Consider the following 18,233-nt stretch of genomic DNA (forward strand, 5'->3'; position numbering starts at 1 on the left):
TATCTGTGTATTTTTCAGGAAAAATGAACACAGGCAAAAATGAGAAGCTATTTTCATACTAGACTGCACTTACTGGCTTGTCCTTGATAGTGGGACTTGATACACACAGGTAGAGTTTTCCATCTTCTTCAATACACGCATCAATGAGAGCCTGAACAGAGCTTTCATCTTGAAATAGCAGGAATGCATAGCCTAATAAAAACAATTTTGAAAGACTTTTATTTTTCCCATTTTTTTCAAGATTCTTCAAGTGAAAGGAAGCATAAAAGTAAGGGAAAGGTTAGAAAAAAATGAAACAAACAAAAACCCCTAAAACTTAATCTCACCCAAAGTCTGACAATATCAAGTTCAATTTGGTATTATCTTGAAACCTCTTTTAGAGTAAAATCAAATTTGAATTAATAAAAGTATATATTAAGTAGAAATTTTAAAGACACATTTGGGAAAATGTTAGTTTAGCAACAAAAAGTTGTACACTGAAGGCAAACACTTATGAAGAAAATATAAGGATAAACTACACGTGTATTTGAATCTTGAGAAATTACCTTTAGGAGGAAAATAGGATTTGCTCTCTGCTTTATGAGGCCAATCCACAATCAAAGGGCCAAAGCGACGAAAACTAGCTGTGATCTCATCTAACGAATGACAAACCAAAAAAGTAGATATAAATATTTTTATGAGCATTTTGGGAAATAGTTCAGAAAAAACAGTTTCAAAGCTACTATTTACAAGAACAGTACACCAAGACCCCCTGCATCTCTTTCATCTGGATCCCCCCATTATTAACATTTGCGCGTTTGTCTTCCCTCTCTTCCCTTTTCTCCTACTGATGCGCGCATCTACCGATTGATCTACCATCTTTTTCTGATATGATGCTCTAGTACCACAAAATACAACTACTGGTACCTGCTCAAAGCAAGATCACTCCCCTTCAATACGGAAATCAATAGTGATACAACATTCTCCCAATTCACAGACTCCATCCAAATTTTTATTTATTTTTGATGTTTCATTTTTTAATGACACTAATCCCACAATAAGGACTTCACATTCATGAACTTATCTAAATCTAACTACCTCCCAAAGGCTTCATGGTCAAATACCATCAGTTTAGGGGTTAGGGCTTTAACTGTCATAGTAATATTTCTCTTTTCCTTTCTGATCCAGAATCCTATCTAGAACCATGCTACATTTAGATGTCATCTTCTGAGGGTATCACTTTTTTCAGTTTACAATAGTTCCTCATTCTTTCCTGTCTTTTCTATAATTGATAGCTTCAAAATATACAGGTCATTCCTTCTGTAGGATGGCTCTCAACCTAGGTCTGTACTTGTTTTCTCTTGACTTATGTACTCCAACCAGGAAAACCACCATAATGATGCTATGTCATCCTGTCCTTTGACAAGGTATGTTAATCTCGATCTGCTAGTCTAGGTGATAAGTGTCTGTATTTCTCCACCAAAAAGAAACCATTTCCCTTTGGATATGATCAATATTTTGTGGGGGAATACTGTGTTAACCATCAATATCCTGTTCCCTCATTAGAGCTGGCATTTACTGAAGATTCCTACCTATATCAACTACCACAATGATAACTGCCAAGTGCTGGTCATCTATTTCTATCAATCCTTCTACATTTACTAGTTAGTATAATTCAATAAGGAAGAGTGTTCCCCTCTCCTCCATTTATTTAGTCATGCATTTATTTATACCAGTATGGACCTATTTTATTCAATGGACTATAACCTGATTCTGGAGAAGGAAGTGGCACCCCACTCCAGTACTCTTGCCTGGAAAATCCCATGGACAGAGGAGCCTGGAAGGCTACAGTCCATGGGGTTGCGAAGAGTCAGACACGACTGAGCAACTTCACCTTCCCTTTTCACTTTCATGCATTGGAGAAGGAAATGGCAACCCACTCCAGTGTTCTTGCCTGGAGAATCCCAGGGACAGAGGAGCCTGGTGGGCTGCTGTCTATGGGGTCGCGCAGAGTCGGACACGACTGAAGCGACTTAGCAGCAGCAATATAACTTGATTCTCTTTCATTTATTCAGTTTGTCCTCAAAACTGTCCCTGATTTGGCCAGTGGGGGTTCCTATGTCCTTTGACTTACCCTCCCCCTGCATCATTCTTCAAGTGCTTCCATACTCTCTGACCCAAGAAGATACCCTAGGCTTTCATCTTGTTCTTTCTCTGCCCTAGCCCCAGAATCAGCCTTTTCCCCCTCCAAGATATCCTGGTTCCTTTCAGTGATGAAAGATACTTAGAAACTCAGATTTGGGTATTCCCTATCATCATTGTTAGTAGGTATTTATTATTTCTAAGTCTTCTCAGAGGACAAAACTAGGAAATACATGAACATACACACACACACATTTGTAATTGTTTCTGTATCTGTGTACATTTATAAAAATGAGTTCATATTGGTACTTGTAAGTCCATTCCAACATCTCATGTCATTTTCTAGCCTTTCCCCTTCTCCTGTCTGTAAATCCCCTTCTCACTATGAGAAACCAAGCTCTCACTATCCTCAATTTTTTGCTTCCTGGCTCAATGTAGCCCATCTTTCAGCGAGCTGCCCTGGCAGCCTCCTCTGCCCTCCACCTCTGCACACAGCCCATGCTGCCCTGATCTACTGGTCCCACACGCACTGCTGCCGCGGCCTCGGCATAGGCCCCTCCACGTGTGCGTCTACGACACACCTTCACTTGGCACCCTCTTCCTGCTCACCAGCCATCCTCCTTGGACGTCAACACCTCTGAGTCTTACGAGGAAGGAAAAGGAAGGGGACATGGGATGGACAGGGGAGACTTAACCATATTTTACTATTAATGTAAATGACACCAGTCATGCTGTACTATATATTTGGACAATTAATGAATAGACTTTAGGAAAATAAATTTCCAAGGAACTGATAAGAAAGAGTAGGTGAGCATATGCAGAGAAGATCTGGGAGTAGGGCGGGACAGGGGAACAGAGAAGAGAGATGAGAAACATTTTGAAATTCCAGTCTGCTAGGACTCTTCTCACCTCCTCCAGATTGTGAAGCAGTAGTCTATATGAACTGCTACAATGCCTGTTTCTACATTCAGCCCCTGCGAGATCACTAAATAAGGGAGTGATGTCAGTGTAACCTAGACATACTGGTTTACAAATGACTCTTCCTAAGCAAGGTGAGCCAGCCTAGTAGGAGAACCATAATCTTCACCAGGAAGGGAAAAAGCCTCCAGTCTGTGTGATGTGCAGGCAGGAACCCCCTCAGCTCTATTATAAGAAAATTAAAATGAGCACAGCAAATAAGGCTCAAAGAGGTGTCCCTGCAATCTTTCAGGGCTACCTCCTGAGAGTCTGCACTACTCAGGGGCCCAGAGGTCCACTTCTATCTGTGTTGCCTCCAAGCTCACAAGCCAGAATGTCTGCTCTATTGGTTTTGTGCTTTTCAATTTTCCTTGAGGCAGCCTCTAGTAGGTCATTTAGTGAGCTACTTGCCTAACTGTCCAAGTTATTTTTCAAAGTATTAATTCTCTTTTTGTTAGTGTTTCTGGAACAAAATTCATTAGGTTCTAAGTGATCTGCCTCTAGCCCCATCTGCCCCATAAACTCTGTGATTCTTAGCATATAATTCTACAGAACACAGTATTTTTCAGAAATACATATTTCACATTTTAATAGAAAGGCCTATCCACCTAAACTGCTACTGATTTATCGACATACATGGTATGAGGCTAAAACAGGATGACCAACACAATCCCCATTAATTCTGCTCAGTTTAAACCACTTCCTGTGCCAAAGTGGTCAAATTTACCTGGGCTGCCAAGAGTTTTAGGAATGATACATTTATGATCTCTTGGTAATTTTCTAAAAAGATATAGGCTATCTAGGCCAGAGGAGGAGCTTATCCTTAGCAAGGTCAGATAAAATTCAGTCTTCTTTTTTTGTATAAAGCATATAGTTTCCTCACTGAAGTCCATCCAGGGCTTAAGAGTGTTAAGGATTTGACCTCTAAAGGGTCATAAAACCTAGAATCTATAATACTAAGGGAAGTGAGGATTCCAGCTAGAGAATGAGGAGGCCGCATCTGGAAGCTTCCTGGACAACCTCGTGATGAAGCGTTTAGCACCAAATGAACACTCTGAACAGAAGATATGCTTTCTGAGGAGCGCATGGAGACGGAGTCAGCCTGGCCTGCAACCTCAGCAGAGCTTTCTCTAGGACATTTTATCAAAGATTAAAAAAAAAAAATTCTGGTGTTTATTTCAATCTTTGGCTGTTTGGAAGCCATTTTGCCTCAACCTTCCAAAAGACTGATCATTTTAAGGAAAATGTAGTGGCACAGTAAATTAAATATCAATCTAAATGGGACATTATTAAACCTCATTACTAGACCTTATAGGTTTTTAAAGAAAACTTTTCTATCCTCCATAACATTTCTATTTCCATTCAGGAAACCAAGACAAAATAGATAAGGGAAAAAAGCAAGCAAGGATATATGGTTGTTATATGGTCTGCTACTTTGATTTCTGTCAGGGTCACTTAGACCCACAGTTAAATGAAATACTTCTGGATAACTAGTTCTCTGTCTTTTTGCACGACTGGCTTCTTACTCAGCCATCAGCTCAAGTATCACATCTGCAAAGAGGATTTATTTAACCAACAAATCTCACAAGTCTCTCTTCTGAGATTCTGCATATCGTATCAACCTGCTTTTCTTTTCAGGACTTATTCTCTAATATTTACACACTTGTCTCCCTTCGCCCACTAGAATATCAACTCTATGTGAGCAGGGGTTTTCTTTCACAATCTTATTTACTAAATAATCCTAAGAACAGTGCACAGCTTTCAGAAAGCATGTAAATATTTGATGAGTGAAAAAATATTCAAAAAATGATATAACTCTTAAGATTCCCTACAACTCTAGTTATACTTTTCAAAAATTCAGACTTAATCTAACATTTTAAACTTTTGAACAATTAACTATACACTATATAGTCCATGGAATTCTCCAGGCCAAAATACCGGAGTAGGTAGCCTTTCCCTTCTCCAGGGGCTCTTCCCAACCCAGGGATCGAACCCAGGTCTCCTGCATTGTGGGCGGATTCTTTACCAGCTGAGCCACAAGGAAAGCCCAAGAATACTGGAGTGGGTAGCCTATCCTTTCTCCAGCGGATCTTCCCAACCCAACAATTGAACTGGGGTCTCCTGCATTGCAGGCAGATTCTTTACCAACTGAGCTACAAAGGAAGCAGCAGTCATAAAAGGTAGGAAATAGGAAAATGCATAACTGAACTTAGCCAAGGCAGGACACACAGACAACAATGCAGTTAGCAGCTATTTGCCCACAACAGAATTCTAGGGTTTTTCAAATGAGGTTTACACTTTTTGATTTAGTCCAACCACTTGCTTCATCTGGTTTCCAAAGTCCTACTTCCTTTCCTTTCGAGAACTAATTTTATACGCTATACTAGGAAGACAGGACAAAGGAACAATGCAATCACAACTGATAATATTATTATCAGAACCAGATAATATCATTATTATACTAACAGCAACCATTACCTATGTGTTACCTACTATGTGCCACAGTCTGGGCACTGTGCTGTGAACGGCTCTTTCTAAACATACCTTCATCGATGTCAGGAGGCAAGCCACCCACAAACACCTTGCGAGAGTATCGCTCCACTCTTTCTCCATTCTGGTGAGTGAAGCAGTGAGGCGAACCCAGACCGCTGTGAAGAGGCTGATCCCCACGGCCATCATCCAAGAATCCATCTTCCATTGGAAATAGCGAGGACTGACCTGGAAGAGAAAGCAGGAAGAAAAAAAAAGCTAACAGAAAACGCTCCTTGCCATTGATTATCTTACACAAGAAACAAGGAAAACAGCAGATCCAGTAACGCTGCTGCTTTTACCTTTCTCACTGAATAATAAATCACTTAGATATGCTCTTGAATTTCCATCACCTTAAGATCCCAACTGAGTCAGAGAGAAAGTACATGGTTAAATAGAGGGCTGCTCAACCATCCCACTGGGATCCAGAAACTTGAGCGAGGTGAAATGGAAGTACAGTAGGAGAGAGCAGTCTTGAAAGTAGCTGGCAGAGACTATACTGCCTTGGCAGGGCCCCATGGCCACTGGCAATCTAGATATATATACTAAGTATTAAATTTGACCATCAGATGCTAGATCACTTAAATTTCTTTAAAACATCATGCAATATAGCCTGCCCAATTTCCTTTAAGACCGCCCCTAAAATGAACAAGTTGATTTTTAAAGTAAGCACTCATCTTCGTTTACCTTAACTAATGGAAGGTCATGAAAACCCATTTATGCTGTTTCCTAACTTCACTGGCTACTCTGACAGAATTTAAGATTTTTAGGTATGCTGAAGATAAATTTTCTTTTAGTTGAGTAATCATCAGCTGGTACAGGTCATATCTAATTCTAAAAACTAGTCATTAAATTTGCTGTTAGAAAATCCTATCATACAGAACATAAAAGCAGAAGAGATCAGAGATGCCAGTTGTGGTTAATATTCTTGCCATACTTACCTGCCAACAAAATACAAACTTATAAATCATAAGCAAAATAAAGTGCTACAAAGAACTGTAGAATCTCTCAAAAACTGTTCTGTCACTTTTCAGGCTGCCAATTCACTTCTAGGTTCTGCATAAGGAATTTGTTAATGGATCCTGCAGAAATATATCTTAAGTGCTCTTCCTTCACTGAAACATTCCAATGTCTTTCTGTCACACTTGCCTTCCTTAACAGTATAATTATTATGAATTTACCCTATAAAATCACAGTTCAAAAGTTATATAATAAAGATAAAAAATGACTCTAAAATTGGAGGTTATTTTTGGATTTTCAAAAGTCACTTTTATTTTAAAGCTACCTTATTTAACTGACTTTCTTATAAAAAAGGCAAAACTAACACAGGAGGCAAAAATAAAGTTTATTCACGTACCTCTGGGAAATGATTCTTTCAAAAATTCTCTAAAATGTCTAGAGCTTTCCCCCCCAATGTTTGAAATTTATAGGATGAGGTGTCTACTTAGTTAATCTAATTTCAAACAAAACACAGAACTATGCTTAGTAATAAATAAATAAATAAAAAATTTTGAAAGTAGATATAAGGTATTCAAGCATAACTTATACCTCCAATATAATCAGGTATTCTGAGACTACTCATACGGTATTTTCCTTTTTAAATATTCTTAATTTTATTCTAAGATACTCCTTTCAGAAAGGAAAACAGAGACACAAATCTTCAGATATAAATGAGTTTGAAATTATTTCAATTCAAATCCAAATCCTGCCATTCCAACTCCCTCAAATTAGAATGTCTATGATGTAAACTATAACACATAAAGTATATATCAATCACAGCTACATTTCACTCCCCCTCCCCACTTCCCAATAAGGGTTAGAAATTGAGCAAACTTGGGTCCTCTCCAAATACAACTGATACATTCAAAAGTTAGAAATAATAATGTTACCTCTCCTGCGCCCATATGTCCTTGCTGCATGTCAAATGAGAAAACAAAAAACAAAAAAAAAGCCTTTCAAACATTGTCAAAAGAATCAACTGTGATTTCATCTACCAGCCTAAGAAACTGAAAAAATAAAATAAAACAAAAAAACTGGCTATATTCCTTGTTTCCTGGTAAATATCTCAAAAAAATATGGAATTTTGATGCCGAGAGGTCAATGCATTCTTTTTTTTAAGTTCTTCAAGGACACTGTAAAAATCTATCGAGGCTTACTTGTATTAAGTGGAAGCTTTCTGCTGTAGCTGTCACTCAAGGTCCAAACTAGTATGAAACTAAGGGAGTATATAACAGGGTCTAAATCAAGTTCCACCATATTGATCTTAATTTCTCTCAGAGTTCCCTGCTAACTAGCCATTTAATTCCATGACTTTTTTTTTTACCACAACAGGATAAACAGCAATTCTGAACTATTTCTCAATTATTCCCTAATGAAGAAACTCATAACAAATGAAATCTTTAGGCAATTTATAAACTTCCTTTTAGCCAGTTTCTTCTCCCTAATTAAATCTTCCACCATGGCCCAGAAGTTGCAAAATGTAAAAAGTTTGGCATTTTATCATGAAGTAGATTCCAACTAAGAAGAGAAGAAAAAGAATACAAGATAATATACACATATAATTATAAGCATATATCTGAATATTTGGGAAATGGCGGCATACATTTCAAATCAGGAAACTTTTGAGAAAATGTTTTCCTCAAATGAACTGAAACTTGTATGTGCAGTTACTCTAATTCTATTCAACATACACTTCCTGAACACACAACCTTGCTAAGCACAATAACACACTGCTCTGACTGCAGGGAACTTACAGGGTATTCAGCCGCATAAGCAAATAATGATAATGTGACCATTACAGCAATAAGCCTGTTAAGTGTTAGGTGCAACGGGAGCAGAGGAGGAGGAGAAACTGGTTCTGATTAAAAAGTCAGAGAGGAGAGGGTATGGCTCTGAGATAGATCTTAAAGGTAAAACAGAGAAAGGGCACTGCAGACCTGGCAATGGCACAAATCAGGGAAAGATGCCCAGAACAGAAACATATGGAATAAGTGAGGTCTTGGCTAGAGAGAAAATTTAAACAGGAAGCTGGGATAGGTTTTGCAGGTAGAAACTGCAACCTTTTAAGAGATCACTATATAAAGTGGTCAAAGTTTTCACTCTTAGCTCTCTAGATAAATGCTAAGTACAACTCAGTTATAACTGAGTTACAAATATAACTTAGAAGTACCATGTGCCTATTTTCCAAAATGAAATCATGTCTCATACCAAAATAATTTCTAACATTATTAGATAATATTGAATTTCACCAAAGTACTTGGGCAAATGGATTAAAACCAATAAAATCTCCCTCTGCAGTTAGGTTTTTCACTTTAGTAATTCTTAAATTTGGGGTGAGGGTGGAGGTATTTTCTTCCTTAGTGAACTTGACAGAGGTTAGGAAAAGAAAGATATCACAGAAGTACATGTTTGTTTAAGAATATTCTATTCATATGACTGTTTCAAAGACAATGGAGTTTGGGGAAACGAATGATCTGAAAATCTTGGTCCTGTCAATCTTAAAAAGTTGATTGATGCTGCTCGGATTTCCGAGAAAACAGTTATTTGAAAAAGAGTGGGCATTTAGAAGCTACAAAATTAACATTAAAAACTCTTATGTGCATGCTGCGTGCTAAGTTGCTTCAGTTGAATCCAACATTTTGCAACCCCGAAAGAGGAGAGTGAAAAGGTTGGCTTGAAGCTCAACATTCAGAAAACAAAGATCATGGCATCTGGTCCCATCACTTCATGGGAAATAGATGGAAAAACAGTGGAAACAGTGTCAGACTTTGTTTTTTTGGGCTCCAAAATCACTGCAGATGCTGATTGCAGCCATGAAATTAAAAGACGCTTGCTCCTTGGAAGGAAAGTTATGACCAACCTTGATAGTATATTAAAAAGCAGAGACATTACTTTGCCAACCAAGGTCCGTCTAGTCAAGGCTATGGTTTTTCCCGTGGTCATGTATGGATGTGAGAGCTGGACTGTGAAGAAAGCTGATCGCCGAAGAATCGATGCTTTTGAACTGTGGTGTTGGAGAAGACTCTTGAGAGTCCCTTATACTGCAAGGAGATCCAACCAGTCCATTCTAAAGGAGATCAATCCTGGATGTTCATTGGAGGGACTGATGCTAAAGCTGAAACTGCAATACTTTGGCCACCTCATGCTAAGGGTTGACTCACTGGAAAAGACTCTGATGCTGGGAAAGGTTGGGGGCGGGAGGAGAAGGGGACGACCGAGAATGAGATGGCTGGATGGCATCACCGACTCTGTGGACATGAGTTTGAGTGTACTCCGGGAGTTGGTGATGGACAGGGAGGCCTGGCGTGCTGTGATTCATGGGGTCGCGGAGAGTCGGACACGACTGAGCGACTGAACTGAACTGAACTGAACTGGACTGTAGCCTGCCAGACTCCTCTGTCCATGGGATTTTCCAGGCAGGAATACTGGAATGGGTTGCCATTTCCTTCTCCAGGGGATCTTCCCAACCCAGGGACCGAACCCACGTCTCTTACATCTCTTGCATTGACAGGCGGGTTCCTTACCACTAGCCCCACCTGGGAAGTCCAAATAGTTTTCACTATTTTAAAAGTAAGTTTTACTATTTCAGACGTACGTTTTAAGAACAGTAAAGCCTATACATCAAAAGCAAAAATTGAAGACTCTCAAAGTGTACAAATGTGTACTTTCAAACTTTCATTCTATACCACAAAATTAAGCTGGTAAATTAAGAATTCACTATTAAATTCAGAGATTAAATGCCAAAAACTATTTAGAAACATTTTCCCACATTTAGGTTATAGGTGTATAATGCTTAAAGCAACTAAAACTGCCCAATTAAATAGGCAAATCAATATAAACTAGTACCAAAAAATAAAAACAATGACATTCTGGAGCACAGAAAATAAGAATGCTTAAATTTTTTATTTCCACTTATTATAATGATATGTGAAGAAAGCGGATCGCTGAAGAATTGATGCTTTTGAACTGTGGTGCTGGAGAAGACTCTTGAGAGTCCCTTGGACTGCAAGGAGATCCAACCAGTCCATTCTGGAGGAGATCAATCCTGGGTGTTCATTGGAAGGACTGATGCTAAAACTGAAACTCCAATACTTTGGCCACCTCATGCAACGAGTTGACTCACTGGAAAAGACTCTGATGCTGGGAGGGATTGGGGGCGGGAGGAGATGGGGACGACAGAGAATGAGATGGACGGATGGCATCACCGACTCGATGGACATGAGTCTGAGTGAACTTCAGGAGTTGGTGATGGACAGGGAGGCCTGGCATGCTGTGGTTCATGGGGTCGCGAAGAGTCGGACACGACTGAGCGACTGAACTGAACTGACATTATTTTAATGTAGATTTGGATGTATGATATATATATATATTTGTGTACTTTCCTATATATATATATATAGGAAATCATAAGCATACACTTCAACGAACTTTCCATAACATGAACACACCTATGTAACCAGAATTCAGGTATGAAATGAACGGTAAGTGATGCCACTTCATCTATGTATGAAAGAGGTACTAAAGCACTGTTCCCTCACTAGTTTCAAATTATACTTGGTGCAAAACATATTATGATGGAATGCTTATAACACAGATCTTCATCAGTTTCCTGAGGAAAATGTCAGACGGATTTCCAATCTCAAGATTATCAAGCGCTGTATATTATTTGACATTTTACAAACACCAGAGGTAGTGGCAGTTTAAAAAATCACTTAAACCATGTTTAAAGAAATCTGTATTTTGGAAAACTTCTAGCTAAGTCGGCAGAAATAAACTCTGCTTAGAATTTTCCTGTAATTACCAAAGAATATACACTGTTAAGACTTCCCTGGTAGCTCAGCTAGTAAAAAATCCACTGGCAATGCAGGAGACCCCTGTTCAATCCCTGCATTCAGAAGATCCCCTGGAGAAGGGAAAGACTACCCACTCCAGTATTCTGGTCTGAAGAATCCCATGGAAAGAGGAGACTGGCGGGCTACAATCCATGGGGTCCCAAAGAGCTGGACACGACTGAGTGACTAGGCACAGCACAGCACATACACTGTTAGTTTTTAAAAGATGTACGTTAGTATTGAATAAAAACCCTCTGGTTCCCATCAGAGTTAAGGTGAATACTATTTACATGTTTATCATTTACATTACTTGGTTCTAATCTATATAATTTGGTGTTCAGTACTAAGATGATTCAAGAATGTTCTAAATGGGCTGGAAACATTATGGCTATAAATTTTTATAACTTTTGGATGAATATTACTATTAGATGGATTGATAAATACATTATTTCCAAAATATCTTTACAAGATTGCTTACAAATGCCCTATATTCATCAGTAAATTTCCTCTAGTAAAATATTTCAGTAGTCTGGCATTTTAGACTTGCAAAAATATACAGAAAGACTCTTTTATCAGGTCTTTTCCAATATACATTATATATATATTATAAAAATGAAAATATTTCTCTCTTAAAAAGTATCTTTTTCTTATTTGGTTGTAACATTTGTTAGAAAAGGAACAAATTAGACATAACAGTGGTATATTCACAAAATATATCACAAAAAATAGTTATTTAAGAAATATGGTACATATTCATGTGCTGATCTCTAAAATGTAGCTTGCATGAGGTACCTAAGTGTATACTGTATGATTCTTATTGTGTGAACTTAACAAAAAAGGAAACAGAAATAGATACATGGGAATGTACTCAAATATTTTTTCTAGAAACAACCACAAGAACCTTTGGGGACAGGAACTGGAATGATGAAAGAAAGACTGATTCCACTTCTTGTTTCATTCTTTTCTGTCGTATTCAAATTTACACTTTTTTGTGCACTATATTCGGAGAAGGCAATGGCAAGCCACTCCAGTACTCTTGCCTAGAAAATCCCATGGATGGAGGAGCCTGGTAGGCTACAGTCCGTGGGGTCGCTAAGGGTCGGACACAACTGAGTGATTTCACTTTCACTTTTCACTTTCACACATTGGAGAAGGAAATGGCAACCCACTCCAGTGTTCTTGCCTGGAGAATCCCAGGGATGGGGGAGCCTGGTGGGCTTCCGTCTATGGGGTCACACAGAGTCGGACACTACTGTAGTGACTTAGCAGCAGCAGCAGCAGTGCACTATATTACCAAACCTGTTAATGGATCCTTTTGAGTTTTCTTCTTGATACTTATGTTAAAAATAAGACTTAAACAGACATTTCTCCAAATAAGACATACAGATGGCTAATAAACATAAAGAGATGGTCAACATCACTACTTCAATGCAAATCAAAACTACAATGAGGTATCTCCTTCACCCCAGACAGGATGGCCATAATCAAAAAATCTACAAACAACAAGTGCTGGAGAGGGTGTGAAGAAAAGGGAATCCTCCTACACTGCTGGTGGAAATGTAAATTGATACAGCCCCTATGGAAAACAGTATGGAAATTCCTTTAAAAACTAGGAATAAAACCACCATATCACCCAGCAATACCACTCCTAGGCATATGCCCTGAAGAAACCAAAACTGAAAAAGACACATGTACCCCAATGTTCACTGCAGCACTATTTACAATAGCCAAGACATAGAAGCAACCTAGATGTCCATCAACAGATGAATGGATAAAGAAATTGTGGTACATATATACAATACTGCTCAGCCATAAAAACGAATACATTTGAGTCAGTTCTAATGAAGTGGATGAACCTAGAGCCTATCAAACAGAGTGAAGTAGTTAGAAAGAGAAAAACAAATATTGTATATTAACACATATACATGGAATCTAGAAGGATGGTACTAAGGAATCTGTTCGCAGAGCAGCAACGGAGACACAGACATAGTGAACAGACTTATGGAAAAGGGTGGAGAGGGTAAAATAAATAGAGTAGCATGGATGCATATACACTAACACATGTAAACATACAGCCAGTGAGAATTTGCTGTATGACTCAGGGGACTCCAACGGAGGCTCTGTAATAACCTAGAGGGGTAGAAATGGGTAGAAGCTGGGAGGGAGATTCAAGAGGGAGGGCACATATGTACACCTATGGTTAATTCATGTTGATACATGACAGAAATCAAACCAATATTGCAAACCAAACATCAATCAAGTAAAAATAAATAATTTAAAAAAAACAAATGATATATTAAAACCATCCTTTCCTACATGAGGGCATCTAATTCTGTAAATAGGACTTTAATAAAAAGTAAAGAATTTGAGCCAGTTGAACTAAGGTGAATGAACCTAGAGCCTGTTACACAGAGTGAAGTAAGTCAGAAAGAGAAAAACAAATGCCGTATATTAATGCACATTTATGGAGTCTACAAATATGTTATTGATGAATCTATTTGCAGGGCAGGATAGAGACACAGATGTAGAGAACAGACTTACGGACACTGCAGGGGAAGGAGCGGGCAGGACGAATTGAGAGAGTAGCATTGAAAACATACACATTACCATGTGTAAAACAGATAGCTAGTGGGAAGTTACTGTACAGCACAGGCAGCTCATCTCAGTGCTCTGTGATGACCTAGAGGGGTGAGATGGAACGGTGGTGGGAGGGAGGTTCAAGACCGAGGGGATGTATGTGTACTTAGGGCTGACTGACGTTGTACCACAAAAACCAACACAGCATTGTAAAGCAATTTTCCTCCAATTAAAAATAAATTTAAAAAAAAGAATAGGACTCTAGGCTATAAAGAGTAAAATATGACTAGCTTTTAGTGGGCAATGAAAGACCTATACTACTCATGCTACCTCAGGCTGGTCTACCTCCATTTACCTCTCACTGCCCGCTGTTGAGAAGGTAGACAGCAATGCTACTTGGAAAACAACGGGAGATGGTCAGATTAGAAGATGTTATCAAATAACTTGTTTTTCCAGTAGGACCAAAAAAAAAAGGTATGTGGGAGAATCAGTCAAATTAGTAAACCAGTTAAAAAGAAATCAAAGACTGGACGCTGAAAGGGGTTAATCTGTAAACAAAGGAATAAAGGTGGCAGAACCAAAAAGCAGACAATCATCACAAAGACCAAAGTATATAATTCAACAAAGACGCAAAGAATCACTTTAAATGATTTTATAAATCATCCCCTAATTTCTTAATGGGCTCACTGTCACAAAATTATTTTATTTATATGCTTTATGGGCTTCCCTGGTAACTCAGCTGGTAAAGAATCTGCCTGCAATGCGAGAGACCCCAGTTCGATTCCTGGGTCGGGAAGATCCCCTAGAGAAGGTATAGGCTACCCGCTCCAGTATTCTTGGGCTTCCCGGGTGGCTCAGCTGGTAATGAATCCGCCTGAAAGGCAGGAGATCTGGATTCGATTCCTGGGTTGGGGAAATCCCCTGGAGAAGGAAACGGCTACCCACTCTGGTATTCTAGCCTGGAGAATCCCATGGTCTGTATAGTCCATGGGGCGGCAAAGAGTCGGACACAACTGAGCAACTTTCACTTTCATATGACTCATAGGATTTCCTATGTCACATTGGCTTGTGTTTACACTAGCTTGCTATACTAATTCAAAGAATGTTAACAAGATACAATAAAGACATGAGAGGACTATTTAAACTGCCGAACAGAAGGGCAGAGATTGCACGTAACCCAGTTTCTGTATTTCCCAAGCCCTCAATTTACTATTTAAAAAGCTGCAAAAATGAGTAACAAAAGGTACCACATATACATACGATGGTCTGACAGACGCTCAGTAAATAATAATTCTCTTCCTTCCTCAAAAGTAAACTCAGATGTATACATTCTTAGGCTGATCTTCAACAGTTACTTTCAGCTCTTCATTACTATTCCAAGGCTAACAACTGTAGACCACTTGATAGAGTTTACAACAGGTTTTCATATTGTCTTTTTCATGAAAGGATCTTTCAACATGCTCCTTCCTGTAGCAACTATGAACCATATTACATACATTTTCAGCAAGTAACTATAATCTACATTTCTCCTGGGTAAATTATGCCCTCCCTTTTCATAGATTTCTGTCCCCTACCCTCGTTAAGCAAACAATCTTCTCCCTTTAAAAGAACTATAATTAAGAGATATTTTTCTATGCTAACTTTTAAAAGATTTCTTACTAATCTCCTCTGGGACAAACAAGTACTTTAGCTGATGCTTCTAAGTGAGAGACATCCACAGAGGAAAGGAAATACATACATGCATCTGTTCAAAACTAGTATTTTTTGCTGCTCTGTAACTTTCCATGGGTGAGCCTAGTGGGCTGCCATCTATGGGGTCGCACAGAGTCAGACATGACTGAAGTGACTTAGCAGCAGCAGCAGCAGCAACTTTCCCTGCCAGAAGCTTCATTTTTGAAGCAGCTAATCCTAAACACTAAAGTTGTAAAGTGGGAGGTTGAAGAAAAAGGTACCACACACAAGCACTTTTATACAGAGGTGGTGGTAGTGGTTAAATGTTAGTTTTCTTGCATAAAATAAAGTTTCAAGTTGGGTAAAGGAAAATTAATCATTCAATCTGATATCTAGCTCAGAGCTAAACCAAAACACACCAGAAAAATATGAGATGAATCTGGCCTATGCTTAGCACTGCTTTCTGACTAGCTGAGAAACTGTTTCAGGGCTGCTTTTCACAACTATAAAATGGATATTCTAACTATATTCCTACTACATAAAATTAACTAGGAAATGGTTATCTGTTAAGGGATAAATAGTGTTCCCTCCTCAAAATCCATACGCTAAAGTCCTGACCCTCAGAACCTCAGAATGTGACTATTTGAAACAGGGGCTTTAAAGAGGTGGTTAAAGTTAAAATAAAACAGGTCACCGGACTGGCCCTGATCCAATATGACTGGTGTCCTTATAAGAGATTAGGACGCAGACTTTCACAGGGGGTAAAACCGTATAAAGACAAGGAAAAGACAGCTCTCTACAAGTCAAGGAGGGAAGCCTCAGAAGAAATCAACCTTGCTCACCCTTTGATGTCGGACTTCGAGCCTCCAAGACTAGAAATAAATTTCAGTTTAAGCCATCCAGTCAGTGGTACCTGTTATGGCAGTCCTAAAGAACTAATTACAATATCCAAAATGTAGCCAGAAAGTTGCTTTGTTTTTTTAGTACATTTAAAATCCAAGAATCTCCCCCTAAGGATGCCCCTCAAAAAAAATCTCTACAACTAGTAACAATACAATAATAATTCCCTCCGTTCCGTTCCGTTCCGTCGCTCAGTCGTGTCCGACTCTTTGCGACCCCGTGGACTGTAGCCTACCAGGCTTCTCCATCCATGGGATTCTCCAGGCAAGAATACTGGAGTGGGTTACCGTTTCCTTCTCCAGGGGATCTTCCCCAATTAATATTGAATTATACTGGCAATGTCTTTTAAAAGTCATGAGTGGTAATATGAAGGTAATTGCATAGTCTGAAAACTGATGACTGAGTATAGCCACAGGGAAAAAAAAAAGCAATCTGATCTGCTGGGTAAGCAAGCCCTTTTTCCCTTTGTACATGTAAATGCTGATATTATTCCAATATAACTGCTGAAGCTAGTAGACTAAGTATTTTGAATCATTTTCTTTTCATTTATTTAGAATTTAAACCCCACTTCTTCCCCCAAACCTCTGATTGCTTGAAAATTTCAAAACAAGTTATACAATAAAAGTCACACTGAAATTCAAAAGTACATTTAAGAGAGGAAACAGTTCTTTCATATTTTTATTCAAATAAAGCAAGAAATGGTTCTCAATTCAACAGAGGCTTGGAAGAAAAGCTCTGAAAGTTATTAACTGATGCAAAGTAAAGGAGCTATATAATCACCTTTCTAAAGGTTTTTAAAAGCCTGAATAGACTACTTGTGATGGACAGTAAAGAACAGCTCCTGATGGTTCCTTTAAGTCTCAAGGTTGAATAATGAATACAAAGCAACACAACATATTAGGCTTATTTTCAGCTTTAAGAAAAGGCTGAATGGATGTAAGATGTAAAGAGACTGCATTTAAAAGTAAATAAATTAAGTTTCAGGTTATCTATCTTAATAAGAGACAAAAAAAGCATGTTCAATATCAGATAATTTTTTCAACTCATCATAATCTCTTGGTTTGTGTTTCTTTTTCCCCTTACAAATCTTTAGCAATAATATTCCCAAAATGACATTCTAATTAATTTAGTTTGACTACATGCCAGGTGCTATGCTAAATGATTTTACATGTACTTATCTCCACCACAATCCTACAAGATGGATATCATTTGTGATTTCTGAGTTTATCTTCATTAAACACAAGTAATGCATTAAACTAGCTCTGCAATACAGGAGCCCCCAAAACCTGAGCCATAGTGAGAACAAAGTGCTACTAAGAATTATCATATGAATGCGACCAATTTATCTACATGGAAGATGTTTCAAAAATTTGACTGAAAAGAATGGGCAATTTATTGTTGTTGTCTAGGTGCCCAGTCATATCCAACTCTTCTGCGACCCTGCCAGGTTCCTCTGACCATGGGACTTCCCAAGCAAGAATACTGGAGTGGGTTGCCACTTCCTTCTCCAGGGGACCTTCCCGACCCAGGGATCAAACTCAAGTCTCCTGCATGCCTAAACTAAATCAAGGTGACTGAAGAACTGTCTTAATATCCCTCCACCTCCACCTTGCGTTAATTTCAAGATTTTTAAGCAACCTTCTATAA

The 18,233-nt window shown here is 38.6% G+C and overlaps 1 protein-coding gene across 3 annotated transcripts in view; it reads right to left on the reverse strand.

Moving 5' to 3' along the window:
- The window catches only part of CPEB4 (cytoplasmic polyadenylation element binding protein 4), a 71,300-nt gene that overhangs the window by 10,380 nt on the left and 42,687 nt on the right, over nt 1-18,233 (reverse strand). For 2 of the 3 annotated variants that reach the window (XM_055421846.2, XM_055421845.2), the window contains 3 exons: nt 5,623-5,796; nt 546-635; nt 74-192 (listed from right to left, as the gene is read on the reverse strand). In XM_055421846.2, the coding sequence (XP_055277821.1) occupies nt 74-192; nt 546-635; nt 5,623-5,796 (383 nt within the window). Of the gene's footprint in view, nt 1-73; nt 193-545; nt 636-5,622; nt 5,797-7,496; nt 7,521-18,233 lie in introns of all 3 variants that reach the window. The other variant, XM_055421844.2, reaches the window with a different exon arrangement.

This window comes from Moschus berezovskii, chromosome 18, assembly GCF_049115385.1.
Source record: "Moschus berezovskii isolate FMDL1 chromosome 18, NW_MosBer_1.0, whole genome shotgun sequence".
Classification (NCBI taxonomy): Eukaryota; Metazoa; Chordata; class Mammalia; order Artiodactyla; family Moschidae; genus Moschus; species Moschus berezovskii.